This window comes from Oncorhynchus clarkii, unplaced genomic scaffold, assembly GCF_045791955.1.
Source record: "Oncorhynchus clarkii lewisi isolate Uvic-CL-2024 unplaced genomic scaffold, UVic_Ocla_1.0 unplaced_contig_4866_pilon_pilon, whole genome shotgun sequence".
NCBI lineage: Eukaryota > Metazoa > Chordata > Actinopteri > Salmoniformes > Salmonidae > Oncorhynchus > Oncorhynchus clarkii.
The window spans coordinates 53,119-71,838 of NW_027261007.1; the positions used below are offsets into that span (position 1 = coordinate 53,119).

General features: G+C 41.9%; 1 protein-coding gene across 1 annotated transcript in view; it reads left to right on the forward strand.

Moving 5' to 3' along the window:
* Window positions 1-18,081, forward strand: part of LOC139403183 (cell adhesion molecule CEACAM1-like) — a 33,687-nt gene extending 15,606 nt beyond the window's left edge. Inside the window, exons 4-6 of the mRNA XM_071146888.1 lie at window positions 16,114-16,245; window positions 16,430-16,497; window positions 16,832-18,081. Coding sequence (XP_071002989.1) covers window positions 16,114-16,245; window positions 16,430-16,497; window positions 16,832-16,936 — 305 coding nt within the window. The 3' untranslated portion in view covers window positions 16,937-18,081. The remainder of the gene's footprint in view (window positions 1-16,113; window positions 16,246-16,429; window positions 16,498-16,831) is intronic.
* The last annotated feature ends 639 nt before the right edge of the window (window positions 18,082-18,720 follow it).

Genomic DNA, 18,720 nt, shown 5'->3' on the forward strand with positions numbered 1-18,720 from the left:
CCCTGATGTCCTTACACAGCCTTCTGGTCTTGGACATTGTGTAGAGGTTGGAGTCTGTTCGATTGAGTGTGTGGACTTTTATACAGGTAACGAGTTCAAACAGGTGCAGTTAATACAGGTAATGAGTGGAGAACAGGAGGGCTTCTTAAAGAAAAACGAACAGGTCTGTGAGAGCCGGAATTCTTACTCGTTGGTGGGTGATCAAATACTTATGTCATGCAATAAAATGCTAATTAATTACTTAAAAATCATACCATGTGATTTTCTGGATTTGTTTTATTTTTTAGATTCCCTCTCTCACAGTTGAAGTGCATCTATGATTAAAAATTACAGACATCTACATGCTTTGTAAGTCGGAAAACCTGCAAAATCGGCAGTGTATCAAATACTTGTTCTCCCCACTGTTTGTAAACTTCCAACTTCAACTGTACATAGGGGCAATACCAGAGTAAATTATGTAGTGATTGTCTCTTCGCAGCAAAATCTACAGAGCTGAGATTGTTGTATGCCCCATATAAACATCATTCTGTTGGTGGCATAAACTCAAAGTGTTGAAGTGTTTGTTTTTTGTGTCAGTTCATGTACCGTGTGCCATGGAATCGGTACACCGAATATCTCTTCCCGTTCATTTTGCAAGTCGTACTGGTATATTTTTCTATTCATGCCAATCCATTTCAGCCAATTTTTATCTTTAATGTATGAAAGACAAACAAGTTCCCTGCCTTTACCCCTCTCCCAATTGCTGCCTCCATTTTTGTGGTAATGCTGCAATGAGTTGGTAACTTTTTGATTCAGCAGACATTCCCATATATTTTAAATCGCTGCATGTGTGACATCCTGTTTCTATTAATAATGTAATTAATAAATATAATACCATTAATAAAAAAATCCATGAAGATTTTTAAATATTTTTGATCAATCAGTATATTTGAGTTTAACCGTAATATATTCACTGGAAGATAACATTTAAGTTTGGATGGCATGTTTTAATAAACACAACTTCCAATTCCCGACTAATTGAAAATGAAACTCTGTATAAAGGAAATTTCTGGACCAAGGATGAGACGTTCTTAATAATCTACTGGATAACCATTTCAGGTTTAAGCTTAACTTCTGAATGAAATGAAACTTTTAGTTTTAAACTTTTAGTGAGAGGTTTAATGCTTTAATATTTAATCATTTTAGCCCCCCCAAACTCATATTCATTATATAAATATATAAATATATTCATTATATTCATTATATATATTCATTATATAAATAGGCACATTTGATTTTGTCTGGCTTAACATTCCAAATAAAATTAAATATTTTTGATCATATGATTTAAAAAAAACTAGTTGTCTGGAGTAGGCAGCGCCATTAGTAAGTAAACTGTAATAGGACCAAAGAGTTAATCAATGTGATTTTTCCACAAATAGACAAGTATTTACCTCTCCGTGGTTGCAGAATCGTATCTATTTTTGCAAACTTTCTATTTAAATTGGTTTTGGTAAGTCCATTTATATTTTGAGATATTAATACCAAGTATGTCTATTTCACCATCCGCCCATTTTATTGGTACACTAGTGTAAACGTGTCTTAACGATCCAATACGTAATATGGTACGCTTGTACATAGTTAGGTTCTAGTCCAGAGAGGCTAGAAAAGTGATCTTTAATGAGACTGTGGACTGAAGAAAAGACACTACATTGACACTTCAGTTTTTAACCCCTGAATTTCTAACCCCTTGATGTTTTTTTTAATAGCTAGCATCTCGATGTACATAATAAATAGACATGGACAGTCTTGTTTTACTCCTTTTTAAAAGCTCCTTTTTAAAAGCTCAATACTTTGAGAAGTAATCATTTTACACCTGGAGTTGCTGTACATAACTTTAACCCATTGTAAAAATTATTCACTGAAATTAATTAAAGTAGCCCGGGCATTTATAGATTCCAGTTGTACTTTATCAGACGTCTTTTTGAAATCTGCTATGAAGACCAGACCTGGTATCTTTGTTTCATAATGTTCAATTGTTTCAGATAATTGTCAAATATTATCTCCAACAGATAGTCCATGTAAAAAAACAGTCTGGTCAGGATGAACAATATCTGGTAAAACCTTTTTTTAAATGGACTTGATCTTTATACTCACCACCTTCTTGTTGAGTCCCTGAAAGTCTACAATTTTTATAGGAGCAATTAAAACATGCTAATAATGGATCTTTAAGTCCATCAAAGGTATAAAAAATTGTTTTAAAAGTGTAATTTAGCAGACGCTCTTATCCAGATCAACTTGTATGAGTGCATACATTTTCCTACTGGTGTTTTTCCAGGCTGAAAATATTGAATTGCCTCAAGTTCCTCCTCTGTAAGTTGATCTTCACACAGGTGTATCTGTACATTTAAGTTTACATCATTATTATTATTATTATTAGGAAATAAATCCTTACAGTCAACATCATTTAGTGGAGATGGAAGACTGAAAAGAAAACATGGTTAAAATATTTCTCTCTTTCAAAATATAATTTGGTGAATCATGAATGACTGTCATTTGTAACGCGTTTCTGTAAATCTATTTTTGGTAGCATTTCTATGTTGAAGATTCAACACATTTAGTGCATTTTTCAAAAAGTTCTATCCAATTCGCTTCATTTTTGGAATAAATTACACTTGATCCTTGTTGAATAAGTTCCTCCAATTATTTTAGTCTTTCCTCTAACCTATTTTGTGCCTCTATAATACCGTTTCCATTACCATCAACCTGCGATGTTACTTCCTCTATTTCCTTTTAGTCTAATCTCTTTTGACCTAAACTGCTTTGGTTTAAATGATGACTAATGAATGGCCTCTAAATGTCAATTTTAAATGTGTACCATACAATATGGGGATCTGCTTTACCTACATGTATATTGTGCAGAAGAAAATCTACTATTTTCTCAAGAACAAATTGTCATCCAGTAGGCTTTGATCAAATTTCCAATATCCCGTCCACGTGGAAATTCTGTAAGATTTATATGGAGGCCAGTTAGATGGTGGTCCGATCGCGTTCGGTCTCCTATTAATACTTTAAAACTTTTGATGCCAGCAAGAACGAGACCAGGAAGTAGTAAAGAGGGCTAACTTGATTAAGCCTCCTCCATATACATCTCATTATATCAGGGCTTTTCAGCCTCCATATATCCACTAGTTATAATGTTTCCATGATATTCGGCATTCCTTAAGTGGATGAGGGTGATAGTTTGTAGAATGATTTCCTTTACGATCCATTGAGGTACTTAAAACTGTATTATAATCTCCCACTGTAATAATAGATTAATTTGTTATATGTGAGCTCAATAGTGTAAGGGTTTTCGTCTTCCTATTCTGAGGAGGAGTAGTAGGAAGGATCGGAGGACCAAAATGCAGCGTGGTATGTATCCATACTAATTTAATGACAATGAATACGACTAATACAAAAAGAACAAGAGAATCAAAATGAAAACCAAAACAGTCCCGAATGGTGCAAACACTGAAACGGAAAATAATCACCCACAACTCAAAAGTGAAACCAGGCTACCTAAGTATGATTCTCAATCAGGGACAACGATTGACAGCTGCCTCTGATTGAGAACCATACTAGGCCAAACACAGAAATCCCAAATTATAGAAAAACGAACATAGACAACCCACCCCAACTCACGCCCTGACCATACTAAAATAAAGACTAAACAAAGGAACTAAGGTCAGAAAGTGACAAATAGATTATTATATATATTTTTTCGAAGAAGTGTGGATCATCATTATTTGGCCCATGTAGATTAATTATCCAGATCTGTTTTTGGTCCAATAGCATATTTAAAATGATCCAACTTCCTTGAGGATCTGTTTGCACAATCAGATTAAAATTGTTGTTAATTAATATAAATCAACCCTTTTTGAGTTTCTTTGCCCATGACAAAAATATATTTCTCCTTCCCAGTCATTTTTCCACCAAACCTCATCTATATTTGTAGAGTGAGTTTCCTGCAAACAATAGATATTATATATGTTTCTTTATTTATTTATGTTAAGATCTATATTTTTGTATGATCTGCTTAGCCGTTACAATTGTAGCTCTCTATACTTATTTCCCCACTGTTGCATTCTAGCCTGAAATAAACGTATTAATTAATAGCAATAGTTAGTCTCTGATAAGGCAGGCCAGCTGCAGAACTAGGGAGGAGCGAGGAATTCGACTCGAGGTCAAGTCAACAGATGAAGTGAGAAGAAACCTCTGGGAGGGGGGCCAGAGGGGCCCACCACAACAACCCTCCTACTACAGTCCTTTCTCATACACATACACTTCCCTGCCCACAAAGGTTCTAGCATCAGGCAGGGCCATGACTACACCAGTGAGAGGAACCAATTCAGTTCCTGACTACACCAGTGAGAGGAACCAATTAAGTTCCTGCCTAGCAACAGAGATGTATTGGCTGTCTAGATGTGTAAGGAGTTGACACCGCCTACTAGGAGGCAAAAAAATATATGTGCTAGTGTAATCATGCTTTTTGTATTTGCAGCTGTTTGACTCAGTGGGTGAATAAACTTGGTTTGAGCTTTTTCTAGTCGTCTGTTTGAGTTTTTACTCTGTTTATTCAGAACCTAACACCAATTACCGTAATGATAAGTTTAAAATATACTTAAAGTATGGTTAAAATTGATTAGAAGACCCCCACCATTGATTGTTATTAATTTGCTTACGTGCCATTGTACTTGTGCTCACTGTATAGCTGAATATTGAGGTCTGTCTAGGTCTCTGCCAAAACCCACAGCCCCGTGTCTGTGAGAAAAGGGACTGTGGGTGATGGCGAGACACAGAGAGACAGCGTCTGTTTTTCTCTGAAACAAGGGTAGATTTGCATACCGCTGAGACAGGTTCTCAGAAACCTTGTGTTAAGAATGACTTGTTCTTTAGCTGCACATGCAGGGTTTGACATAGGATAAGGTGTGATCTCAGGTATATAAGATGCTGTCTTTCTTTTGTTCGGGGCAGAACTCATGTATTTCCTAAGTTGTATGTCACCATATCTAGGAGGTCTGTTGTCACTAAGACCATCAGACCATTTCCCTTACTCATGACACACCTATGCGTCATAAGCCAAACCCTTGGCCGCCAATTTGGTGTAGGCCAGAAGAACATATGGGCAGTCCCATGATAACATCATTCATTACTACCACCCTTCACTCACATATTCAAAGCCCCATAGGTACAGTGCCTTGCGAAAGTATTCGGCCCCCTTGAACTTTGCGACCTTTTGCCACATTTCAGGCTTCAAACATAAAGATATAAAACTGTATTTTTTTGTGAAGAATCAACAACAAGTGGGACACAATCATGAAGTGGAACGACATTTATTGGATATTTCAAACTTTTTTAACAAATCAAAAACTGAAAAATTGGGCGTGCAAAATTATTCAGCCCCTTTACTTTCAGTGCAGCAAACTCTCTCCAGAAGTTCAGTGAGGATCTCTGAATGATCCAATGTTGACCTAAATGACTAATGATAATAAATACAATCCACCTGTGTGTAATCAAGTCTCAGTATAAATGCACCTGCACTGTGATAGTCTCAGAGGTCCGTTAAAAGTGCAGAGAGCATCATGAAGAACAAGGAACACACCAGGCAGGTCCGAGATACTGTTGTGAAGAAGTTTAAAGACGGATTTGGATACAAAAATATTTCCCAAGCTTTAAACATCCCAAGGAGCACTGTGCAAGCGATAATATTGAAATGGAAGGAGTATCCGACCACTGCAAATCTACCAAGACCTGGCCATCCCTCTAAACTTTCAGCTCATACAAGGAGAAGACTGATCAGAGATGCAGCCAAGAGGCCCATGATCACTCTGGATAAACTGCAGAGATCTACAGCTGAGGTGGGAGACTCTGTCCATAGGACAACAATCAGTCGTATATTGCACAAATCTGGCCTTTATGGAAGAGTGGCAAGAAGAAAGACATTTCTTAAAGATATCCATAAAAAGTGTTGTTTAAAGTTTGCCACAAGCCACCTGGGAGACACACCAAACATGTGGAAGAAGGTGCTCTGGTCAGATGAAACCAAAATTGAACTTTTGGCAACAATGCAAAACGTTATGTTTGGCGTAAAAGCAACACAGCTGAACACACCATCCCCACTGTCAAACATGGTGGTGGCAGCATCATGGTTTGGGCCTGCTTTTCTTCAGCAGGGACAGGGAAGATGTCATGTACTGTCATGTTGTGTCTTGTCTCTGTCCTTTCCCTTCACCCTGTCTCCCTCTGCTGGTCGTTGTTAGGTTACCTTTTCTCCCCCGCTTTCCCCCAGCTGTTCCTTGTCTCCTCTTGACTACCTCGTCACCCCTTCTCCCACCTGTTCCCCTTTTCCCTCTGATTAGTCCCCTATATCTCTCTCTGTTTTTGTTCCTGTCCTTGTCGGATTCTTGTTTGTTGTGTTTCATGCCTGAACCAGACTGTCGTCATGTTTGCTGTAACCTTGTCTTGTCCTGTCGGAATCTGCCGGTCCGTCTGAGCCTACCTATGTTTGGTAATTAAAGAAGCTCTGTTTAAGTTAATTCGCTTTTGGGTCCTCATTCACGCACCGTAACAGAAGAATCCGACCAAGAATGGACCCAGCGACTTCGGATCCTCTCCACTCAGCCGTCGGGATCCAGGGAGCGATGCTAGGCAGACACGAGCAGGAAGTGTCTGCTGCTCGACATGCCGTTGAGACCCTGGCCACCCAAGTCTCCAACCTCACAGAACAGGTTCACCATCTCCGCCTCGATCCACCGGCCACTTCCAGGGCTTTCGAATCTCCGGAGCCCAGAATCAATAACCCGCCGTGTTACTCTGGGGAGCCCACTGAATGCCGCTCGTTCCTCACCCAGTGTGATATTGTGTTTTCTCTCCAGCCCAACACTTACTCCAGGAGCACTGCTCGTGTCGCCTACGTCATATCTCTCCTTATTGGACGGGCTCGTGAGTGGGGCACGGCAATCTGGGAGGCAAGGGCTGAGTGTACTAACCAGTATCAGGACTTTAAGGAGGAGATGATACGGGTTTTTGATCGATCTGTTTTTGGGGAGGAGGCTTCCAGGGCCCTGTCTTCCCTATGTCAAGGCAATCGATCCATAACAGACTACTCTATTGAGTTTCGCACTCTTGCTGTCTCCAGTGGCTGGAACGAGCCGGCCTTGCTCGCTCGTCTTCTGGAGGGTCTCCGCGCAGAGGTAAAGGATGAGATTCTCTCCCGGGAGGTTCCTTCCAGCGTGGATTCCTTGATTGAACTCGCTATTCGCATTGAGCGACGGGTTGATCTTCGTCACCGAGCTCGTGGAAAGGAGCTTGCGCTCTCCGTCGCCCCCCTCTCCGCATCACTACCATCTTCCTCTGCCGGCTCGGGTGCTGAGCCCATGCAGCTGGGAGGTATCCGCATCTCGACTAAGGAGAGGGAACGGAGAATCACCAACCGCCTCTGTCTCTATTGCGGTTCCGCTGGTCATTTTGTCACTTCATGTCCAGTAAAAGGCCAGAGCTCGTCAGTAAGCGGAGGGCTACTGGTGAGCGCTACTACTCCTGTCTCTCCTTCAAGATCCTGCACTACCTTGTCGGTCCATCTACGCTGGACCGGTTCGTCAGCTTCCTGCAGTGCCTTAATAGACTCTGGGGCGGAGGGCTGTTTTATGGACAAGACCTGGGCTCGGGAACATGACATTCCTCTCAGACAGTTAAAGGAGCCCACGGCCTTGTTCGCCCTGGATGGTAGTCCTCTCCCCAGGATTCAGCGTGAGACGCTACCTTTAACCCTCACTGTTTCTGGTAATCATAGTGAAACCATTTCTTTTTTAATTTTTCGTTCACCTTTTACACCTGTTGTTTTGGGCCATCCCTGGCTAGTTTGTCATAATCCTTCCATTAATTGGTCTAGTAATTCTATCCTCTCCTGGAACGTCTCTTGTCATGTGAAATGTTTAATGTCTGCTATCCCTCCTGTTTCCTCTGTCTCTTCTTCACAGGAGGAGCCTGGTGATTTGACAGGGGTGCCGGAGGAATATCACGATCTGCGCACGGTGTTCAGTCGGTCCAGGGCCACCTCTCTTCCTCCACACCGGTCGTATGATTGTAGTATTGATCTCCTTCCGGGAACCACCCCCCCCCCCCCCGGGGTAGACTATACTCTCTGTCGGCTCCCGAACGTAAGGCTCTCGAAGATTATTTGTCTGTAGCTCTTGACGCCGGTACCATAGTCCCCTCCTCCTCTCCCGCCGGAGCGGGGTTTTTTTTTGTCAAGAAGAAGGACGGGTCTCTGCGCCCCTGCATAGATTATCGAGGGCTGAATGACATAACAGTGAAGAATCGTTATCCGCTTCCTCTTATGTCTTCAGCCTTCGAGATCCTGCAGGGAGCCAGGTTTTTCACTAAGTTGGACCTTCGTAACGCTTACCATCTCGTGCGCATCAGGGAGGGGGACGAGTGGAAGACGGCGTTTAACACTCCGTTAGGGCACTTTGAATACCGGGTTCTTCCTTTCGGCCTCGCTAACGCTCCAGCTGTCTTTCAGGCATTAGTCAATGATGTCCTGAGAGACATGCTGAACATCTTTGTTTTCGTTTACCTTGACGATATCCTGATTTTTTCACCGTCACTCCAGATTCATGTTCAGCACGTTCGACGTGTCCTCCAGCGCCTTTTAGAGAATTGTCTTTTTGTGAAGGCTGAGAAGTGCACTTTTCATGCCTCCTCCGTCACATTTCTCGGTTCTGTTATTTCCGCTGAAGGCATTAAGATGGATCCCGCTAAGGTCCAAGCTGTCATTGATTGGCCCGTCCCTAAGTCACGCGTCGAGCTGCAGCGCTTTCTCGGCTTCGCGAACTTCTATCGTCGTTTCATCCGTAATTTCGGTCAGGTGGCAGCTCCTCTCACAGCCCTTACTTCTGTCAAGACGTGCTTTAAGTGGTCCGTTTCCGCCCAGGGAGCTTTTGATCTCCTCAAGAATCGTTTTACATCCGCTCCTATCCTTGTTACACCTGACGTCTCTAGACAGTTCGTTGTCGAGGTTGACGCGTCAGAGGTGGGCGTGGGAGCCATTCTTTCTCAGCGCTCCCTCTCTGACGACAAGGTCCACCCATGCGCGTATTTTTCTCATCGCCTGTCGCCGTCGGAACGTAACTATGATGTGGGTAACCGCGAACTGCTCGCCATCCGGTTAGCCCTAGGCGAATGGCGACAGTGGTTGGAGGGGGCGACCGTTCCTTTTGTCGTTTGGACTGACCATAGGAACCTTGAGTACATCCGTTCTGCCAAACGACTTAATCCGCGTCAGGCGCGTTGGGCGCTGTTTTTCGCTTGTTTCGAGTTCGTGATTTCTTATCGTCCGGGCTCTAAGAACACCAAGCCTGATGCTTTGTCTCGTCTCTTCAGTTCTTCAGTAGCCTCCACTGACCCCGAGGGGATTCTCCCTGAGGGGCGTGTTGTCGGGTTGACTGTCTGGGGAATTGAGAGGCAGGTAAAACAAGCGCTCACTCACACTCCGTCGCCGCGCGCTTGTCCTAGGAACCTTCTTTTCGTTCCCGTTCCTACTCGTCTGGCCGTTCTTCAGTGGGCTCACTCTGCCAAGTTAGCCGGCCACCCTGGCGTTCGGGGTACGCTTGCTTCCATTCGCCAGCGTTTTTGGTGGCCCACCCGGGAGCATGACACGCGTCGTTTCGTGGCTGCTTGTTCGGTCTGCGCGCAGACTAAGTCCGGTAACTCTCCTCCTGCCGGCCGTCTCAGGCCGCTTCCTATTCCCTCTCGACCGTGGTCTCACATCGCCTTAGATTTTGTCACCGGACTGCCTTCGTCAGCGGGGAAGACTGTTATTCTTACGGTTGTCGATAGGTTCTCTAAGGCGGCTCATTTCATTCCCCTTGCTAAGCTTCCTTCTGCTAAAGAGACGGCACAAATCATCATCGAGAATGTTTTCAGAATTCATGGCCTTCCGTCAGACGTCGTTTCGGACAGAGGTCCGCAATTCACGTCTCAATTTTGGAGGGAGTTTTGCCGTTTGATTGGGGCTTCCGTCAGTCTCTCTTCCGGCTTTCACCCCCAGTCTAACGGTCAAGCAGAACGGGCCAATCAGACTATTGGTCGCATCTTACGCAGTCTTTCTTTTCGCAACCCTGCGTCTTGGTCAGAACAGCTCCCCTGGGCAGAATACGCCCACAACTCGCTTCCTTCGTCTGCGACCGGGCTATCTCCTTTTCAGAGTAGCCTCGGGTACCAGCCTCCGCTGTTCTCATCTCAGTTCGCCGAGTCCAGCGTCCCCTCCGCTCAGGCTTTTGTCCAACGTTGCGAGCGCACCTGGAAGAGGGTCAGGTCTGCACTTTGCCGTTATAGGACGCAGACTGTGAGGGCTGCTAATAAGCGTAGAACTAAGAGTCCTAGATATTGTCGCGGTCAGAGAGTTTGGCTCTCCACTCAGAACCTTCCCCTTAAGACGGCTTCTCGCAAGTTGACCCCGCGGTTCATTGGTCCGTTCCGTATTTCTCGGGTCATTAATCCTGTCGCAGTTCGACTTCTTCTTCCGCGATACCTTCGTCGCGTCCACCCGGTCTTCCATGTCTCCTGCATCAAGCCCGTCCTTCGCGCCCCCGCTCGTCTTCCCCCCCCCCCCCCCATCCTTGTCGAGGGCGCACCCATCTACAGGGTCCGTAGAATTTTGGACATGCGTCCTCGGGGCCGTGGTCACCAGTACCTCGTAGATTGGGAGGGGTACGGTCCTGAGGAGAGGAGTTGGGTTCCCTCTCGGGACGTGCTGGACCGTGCGCTGATCGAGGATTTCCTCCGTTGCCGCCAGGTTTCCTCCTCGAGTGCGCCAGGAGGCGCTCGGTGAGTGGGGGGGTACTGTCATGTACTGTCATGTTGTGTCTTGTCTCTGTCCTTTCCCTTCACCCTGTCTCCCTCTGCTGGTCGTTGTTAGGTTACCTTTTCTCCCCCGCTTTCCCCCAGCTGTTCCTTGTCTCCTCTTGACTACCTCGTCACCCCTTCTCCCACCTGTTCCCCTTTTCCCTCTGATTAGTCCCCTATATCTCTCTCTGTTTTTGTTCCTGTCCTTGTCGGATTCTTGTTTGTTGTGTTTCATGCCTGAACCAGACTGTCGTCATGTTTGCTGTAACCTTGTCTTGTCCTGTCGGAATCTGCCGGTCCGTCTGAGCCTACCTATGTTTGGTAATTAAAGAAGCTCTGTTTAAGTTAATTCGCTTTTGGGTCCTCATTCACGCACCGTAACAGAAGATGGTTAAAATTGATGGGAAGATGGATGGAGCCAAATACAGGACCATTCTGGAAGAAAACCTGATGGAGTCTGCAAAAGACCTGAGACTGGGACGGAGATTTGTCTTCCAACAAGACAATGATGCAAAACATAAAGCAAAATCTACAATGGAATGGTTAAAAAAATAAACATATCCAGGTGTTAGAATGGCCAAGTCAAAGTCCAGACCTGAATCCAATCGAGAATCTGTGGAAAGAACTGAAAACTGCTGTTCACAAATGCTCTCCATCCAACCTCACTGAGCTTGAGCTGTTTTGCAAGGAGGAATGGGAAAAAATGTCAGTCTCTTGATGTGCAAAACTGATAGAGACATACCCCAAGCGACTTACAGCTGTAATCGCAGCAAAAGGTGGCGCTACAAAGTATTAACTTAAGGGGGCTGAATAATTTTGCACGCCCAATTTTTCAGTTTTTGATTTGTTAAAAAAGTTTGAAATATCCAATAAATGTCGTTCCACGTCATGATTGTGTCCCACTTGTTGTTGATTCTTCACAAAAAAATACAGTTTTATATCTTTATGTTTGAAGCCTGAAATGTGGCAAAAGGTCGCAAAGTTCAAGGGGGCCGAATACTTTCGCAAGGCACTGTATATAGCATATCTATGAGGGTGTTTAAGAGAGAACTAACCAAATAACATGCAAAACAGTCTGAATTTTTATTTTTTAAACAAAATCGATCATATTAATAGAAATAATAACAGCACAATATTATAGATTCATGGTCATATTTGAAAGTCCTAGCAAGGCTATAAGCATGTCAGCCCAGCTTGCTCAGTTCATTGGATCCAAGTGTCTGAAAAAAATAGAAAATGTGAAAAAAGACCTATAAATATTGCAAGACCAGTTCTATGTCCATTACATCTGCCTATCGGCAGAGAGACATACAGTATTTCATGCAGTCCTCATTATATCCTGTTATATTCCGACAAAACGGAAGAAAGAAAGAAAAGGGAACACATTTCAACAGCCGTTAATGACTGCCAGTAAAAATTCATCTTACACATCACACTACCCATGAAGGGATACATATGTTTAACTTAGTCAACCATGACACAGCCATGGCACGATAGCAGACTACGTACTGTCCAATTGACCAATTTGACACCCTGATTGAAGGAACAACTTCAAAAGCAGCACCAGCTGGTGTTCAGTCTGTTTATAGTAACACAAAGTGAAAACAAAAATCAACAACAACTGATTGTACCAGGATATGAACACTGATGATTTTGCTGTGTAGCCATGTGCGACATGCATGTGGAGTTACAAGCCTGAGTGGCAGATGGAAGATAAATATCCAACGCTGTACTACTAATGAAGCCTGAGCTGGAGCTGGTTAGCTTTAGAAAGCCCTGAGTAGATCTAGCTTGCTTCGTAGGATCCCCCTCTGGAGACCCTCGGGTTCTCTGTAGTTGTGATGGTAATGTAAAAACAATGCAAAGATCTCAATCTAAAAATACTTTGCGCTCAAACAAGATCAGATGCTTCCTTAAAATGTGACAATTTGGAATGTGAGAAAGGTACAACATTTTCTTTTATATGAGTAATAGTTTAATTTGATTAAATTATATGCTATTTTTTTATGAAAAGAATACTGCATATTTTCTTAACACTGAGCCATAACATATTGTATTAATGTGCAGTAAAACAGTAAAATCATTGTGCAATTTCTACATCCTTACTATCTGGGTTTCACTTAATATGCTAGATGGTTCCTTTACTTTTCATCAGATGTGTTTAGCTCCAGTCCTTCAGGTCCACAGTGCATGCTGACTTCCGTCTTTATTTTGAATCAAAGACTGATTTCTATCTCAGAAGCTAGGGGTGTAATCAATAGTCCGAACCGAGGGGGGGGTGGAAGAAAAGTTTTGCCCCCACAGCAGATGGCTATATTAGTACGCTAATACAAGAATATTAATAAGTCCCAGTGCACTACTTTTGTGAAAATTTTTATTCCGATTTTTCAGGGGGTGCTGCACCCTACTTCCCGTGGCTATGAGTGAATTACACCCCAAGTTTGTGCACTATCTAGGCAATAAGTAACATGAATTTATCAATTAAGTGCCAGGAGAAACCACCAGGAGCATGAGACAGCAGCACCTGAGTTGTGCACCACTACACTGTTATAGAAAAGAAACCGATAATGTGATAAGTTCTTTCTAACTAGGGCTCCTAAGTGGCACAGCGGTCTAAGGCACTGCATCTCAGTGCTAGAGGCATCACGACAGAAACCCGGGTTCGGGTTTAGGTTGTATCACAACCGGCCGTGATAGGGAGTCCCATAAGGTGGCGCACAATTCACCCAGCATCTTCCGGGTTGTTCGGTGTAGGCCATCATTGTAAATAAGAATTTGTTCTTAACTGACTTAGATAAAATATTTTAAAATGATTATTAAAAAATATGTATCTATAGAAAAAAAATGACACTTTTGTGGGTCTTGTGGAAAAATTAAAAGGTGTTTTATGTATTTTTTCTGGATATACTTTACAATGTTTATGCTGTATTAAAAGTAATTGATGCATTGTTACATTATCACTTGAGAATTTAGTACATACAGTTGTCCTGACTTTACTAACATTAATCTGAAGACTGTTATTTATCTAATTAACTAACTATGTTTAATTTTTACCAGATTAAATTAATCAGGTAACAATTAACTCATTAGGATCTGGGGCACCACGGGAGCAGTTCTTTAAAAAGAGTTACCATCTCCCAAATTAAACTCTGAAAGATCTTTACCTATCACATCTATAAACAGTCAACTTATTAATCATAAGCTCTTATATCACCATTCTGAACAGTCATAACCTTTTACCTGCAAAAACCCAAACCTTACTTATGTGGTCAAAGTACCACACAAATTTGTTTAATTATTTATTTACTATCTAATTAAATGGGAACACAGGACAAACACACACTACACTGATTTATTGGAGACTTGATACACTGAAAACCGGTCCTGTAACGGTTTTCTTTAGGTGAAGTAGAGGCGGACCAAAATGCAGCGTGGTGGTTATTCATGTTTTTAATAAAGACAACTATACATGAAATAACTAACAAAACAAGAAATGTGAAAACTCAAAACAGCCCTATCTGGTGCAAACACAGAGACAGGAACAATCACCCACGAAAGACTCAAAGAATATGGCTGCCTAAATATGGTTCCCAATCAGAGACAACGATAAACACCTGCCTCTGATTGAGAACCACTCTAGACAGCCATAGACTATGCTAGATAACCCTACTAAGCCACAAACCCAATACCTAACAAAACCCCGGGACAAAACACACCACATACAAAAACCCATGTCACACCCTGGCCTGACCAAAATAATAAAGAAAACACAAAATACTAAGACCAGGGCGTGACAGGTCCCTAGAGGAATGACAACAACATGAATGTTTGTTAATGAAGAGATCGAGGGAGAGAGACACTTAACATTGCCACATTCTAATACTACTCTCACCTACACTAACCATCTATTTTGCACACGAACCGCCACCCGCTTTGAACAAGAAATCATTAAATGTACTTATGTGAAGTGCCTGGGTTCGCCTGGGATATCTCGGTGAACGGGGCAGCCTTGGGAAGGGTGTTGTGCCTTTTCGCGGCACGCTTGTAAGGCCCTGATTGTCCGAAATGGTTCAAATAACTCTTCTCCTGTTGGCCTTCTTCGTAATTGTCCAGTATCCGGTGACTTGTGTAATCCTGAACAGATTTTCCTTCAAATTCCTCTTGAAGATGCTTCTTTGAAGATAGACTAGCCACCCCAGTGGGGTGATGAGAGCAGCGTAATCCAGTGGTTTGAGCAGAACAACAGGATGGGCTTACTTAAATTCGCTTTCGAAGATACTTTACTTAGGACAGATAATCAGCCATAGCAGTGATTGTGAGTTTATCATCTCCACCTTGTGTTGAGATTCAAAGTTCAAACCATTTTAATTGCGGAGCTGCAGCTTCATGCTTTTTCTAGTCCAATTTATGATATTGCATAACACATAATTTATACATTTTGCTCGAAAGGGGCGGTTCCGGGCCAGCTGACACACTCTCTGACCTCACTTCGAGGTGGGGATCACTCACTGTACAAAGTTATGGAAAACAATGATCTCCTATAGCTTCTCAAATCCATCCCTCTCTCAACAAAAACACTTCAATCAGTTTTCATAATACATGCACAACCGATAGTATGAAAACTTCAGCTCTATATTGTGGATACTTTCTAAGTTACTGTATTTTCTTTATAACTTTTTTAATGACATCACAAAATAACAAACAAAATGACATTAGTGTTCTATAGACCTCTGATCACTTCTGAAGTTCTACGTTTGAAATATTGTTCCAGTATTTGCTTTTGAATGTATTATAGTTTCAGCGGCAAAAGATCTGTTGAGACAAAGCACTTTTCTTTGGTGAATTTGGAGATTACAGGCCTGGATCTTCTCCCTTGACTTACAACAGGTTGTGAGTGTCTATCCCCACTATAGTTCTTTCCTCCCCCATCTACGGGTGAAAGGGGGTCTGATTGAAGTTACTCATTGCAAACCTGATCTGACCTATTTGGATTCAGTCATGACGCAGTACATTCTTTGCAATGCATCATAAAATATTTGAAAGCATTATGCATGGGAAAAAATTACCACCGTTTCAGGAGTTTTCCAACACCGTAAAAATGGTGACAGAATAGTTGCATGTTTTGAAAAGCTTTATTTTAACATTTTCACCCCTTTTACTCAACATTGTAATGTTTGAGCTCAGTGTGTGAGATAGATGAATTGACCCTGATGCAAAGATTGTGTGTTTTTGTGTTGATGTTAGGTCCCACTGTACCTTCTTCAATCACTAAACGGACATATATACTGTCTGGGGTTCTGATTACTGTTGTTTTGATGGCACTCGTTGGGCTAATAGTTTGGATATACTGGAGAAAAAAACAACTAAAAGACAAAGGTTAGTATGATACAATATTCTTCCTGCATCTCTTGAGTTGATATGGTGAATTTCTTTGATACTGATTTGATGCAAAAATACAATATTCATCAAGCTGTTGATGAAAAAGCAGGCTTCTATGGATGTAGCTGTGGATATTATCAATAGAAGAGTAACATTGTCGTTGTTCTATGTTCTCATGCAGATGGTACTGATATAATCTACGTAGATGTCGTCCAACTATCACAGAATACACCTACATCACAACAATCGGTGAGATCGAAGTGTTGGTATATGTATTTATGTTTAGTGCATGTAGCCTACACTAAGTGAATGGAATAAGGTATGCTTGTAGGACTACAGTATGTCTCTCCTTTTTATCTTCTCTCTTACTCTATAGACTCTCGGACACACACACACACACACATACACACTTTATAAAATGAGGAATCACATTGTCCAGAAAAGACCAGACCTGACACAAAGTGAAACGGAACTGGAACTCTCACAGAAATGTGTAATTTCAGTTAGTATTATACGTAGATGTTTTTGCTTTGTCTCTGTGCTATACGTGTTAAAGTAATTAACCAGTATGTTCTTTTTTCAGCGAGGACATGATTGTGCAGATGCCTCCGAGAGGGTTGAAGAAACAGTTTACTCAGGTGTTAGCATTAGACAACCCACTGAAGATGACCATAGTCATTGTTCATAATATTGCCTTATTAGGTCTATGGCATTTCATTACTCAAAACTGTCCATTACGGTCCTGAATGCTTAGCAAGTGACAGAAGTCAATTGCATTGGTGCTTTACTGTAACTGAAGCTGCAATCAGTATTATTGAGCTTCAGTTTCTTTTTACTATTTACTTGTGACTATTTATTTATTGTAATACATTTTTGGACACAACAGTTCCTGGCTTTTCAGAACAACTCGGTCTGTGCTTCGGGTATAAGCCTCATTTAACCATCCTGATCTTGTGTTTGCAAGATCAGGATGATTATATGAGGTTAGTGTAGGCCTGCTTCTTCACATTATTAAATATAACGTCTGGTATTAGCTTACAAGTTGTTTGTTTAAGAAATCAAGTGGTTGGGTTGGCAAAGCAAGCATACTGGGTAAGTTCTTCCCAACTGAACTAGATTTCACAACTTCATTGGTTGTTCTATGATAGTTGTCAAACACATAGCCTACTGCAGTTTACACGTATGCATTTTGTTCCAGCTCAACATGAATTAATGAATCATGGTTCTTTTGACTCAAGACCATCATAAGTATTTTCCGTTTGTTAGTGCTTTGCTGGAACAAAGGCCTGCCTACTCTGCCTCTCTCTGGACTAGGTTTGGCCATACCTATTACAACCAGTGCTGACGTGTCATTACCTCCATCTGTATTATCATTGACTACACCCACAAAAGTATATTGTAGAGATTTGCACATTATTGTGTAATCAGGCTCGTTCAACCCCAAATCCTAGAACAGATTTCCAGAACAGATTAACAATGTTTTGGCCAAAAGAGAATTACCATTTTCCCAATGTTATGATCTGTTTGTGATTAAGCAGAGTGATGCTAGACTTCAAATGTACTGCAGACATGTGATTCTTTACTAATTAGGGACCGTTCGAAGTTTACTGGTGTGTGGTCCAAAATAAGGAAGGGTTGTCTAACTTATTTTTTTCATTGGGAGGGTTGTGTGCCCAGGGGGTTGGTGATGCTTTTATTGTGGAGGACGGTCTTGTGGTAATGGCTGGAGCGGAATTGGTGGAATGTTATCAAAAACATCAAACACATGTGTTGTGTTTTTGGCTATGCCGGATTAAGTGCTATGACATGCTATTCTATAAAATCCGTAATTAATATATTAAATGTAATTAACTAGAAAGTCGGGGCACGACAAAATATTTTTTATAGAGCTGTTTACCGATAAAATGAGCTGATGGTGAAGTAGACAAACGTGGTATTCATATCACAAAATACAGTGGGGCAAAAAAGTATTTAGTCAGCCACCAATTGTGCAAGTTCTCCCACTTAAAAAGATGAGAGAGACCTTTAATTTTCATTATAGGTACACTTCAACTATGACAGGCAAAATGAGAAAAAAAATCGTAGGAAATTGTAGGAAAAATTGTAGGATTTTTAATGAATTTATTTGCAAATTATGGTGGAAAATAAGTATTTGGTCAAGACCAAAAGTTTCTCAATACTTTGTTATATACCCTTTGTTGGTAATGACAGAGGTCAAACGTTTTCTGTAAGTCTTCACAAGGTTTTCACACACTGTTGCTGGTATTTTGGCCCATTCCTCCATGCAGATCTCCTCTAGAGCAGTGATGTTTTGGGTCTGTTGCTGGGCAATACGGACTTTCAACTCCCTCCAAAGATTTTCTATGGGGTTGTGATCTGGAGACTGGCTAGGCCACTCCAGGACCTTGAAATGCTTCTTACGAAGCCACTCCTTCGTTGCCCGGGCGGTGTGTTTGGGATCATTGTCATGCT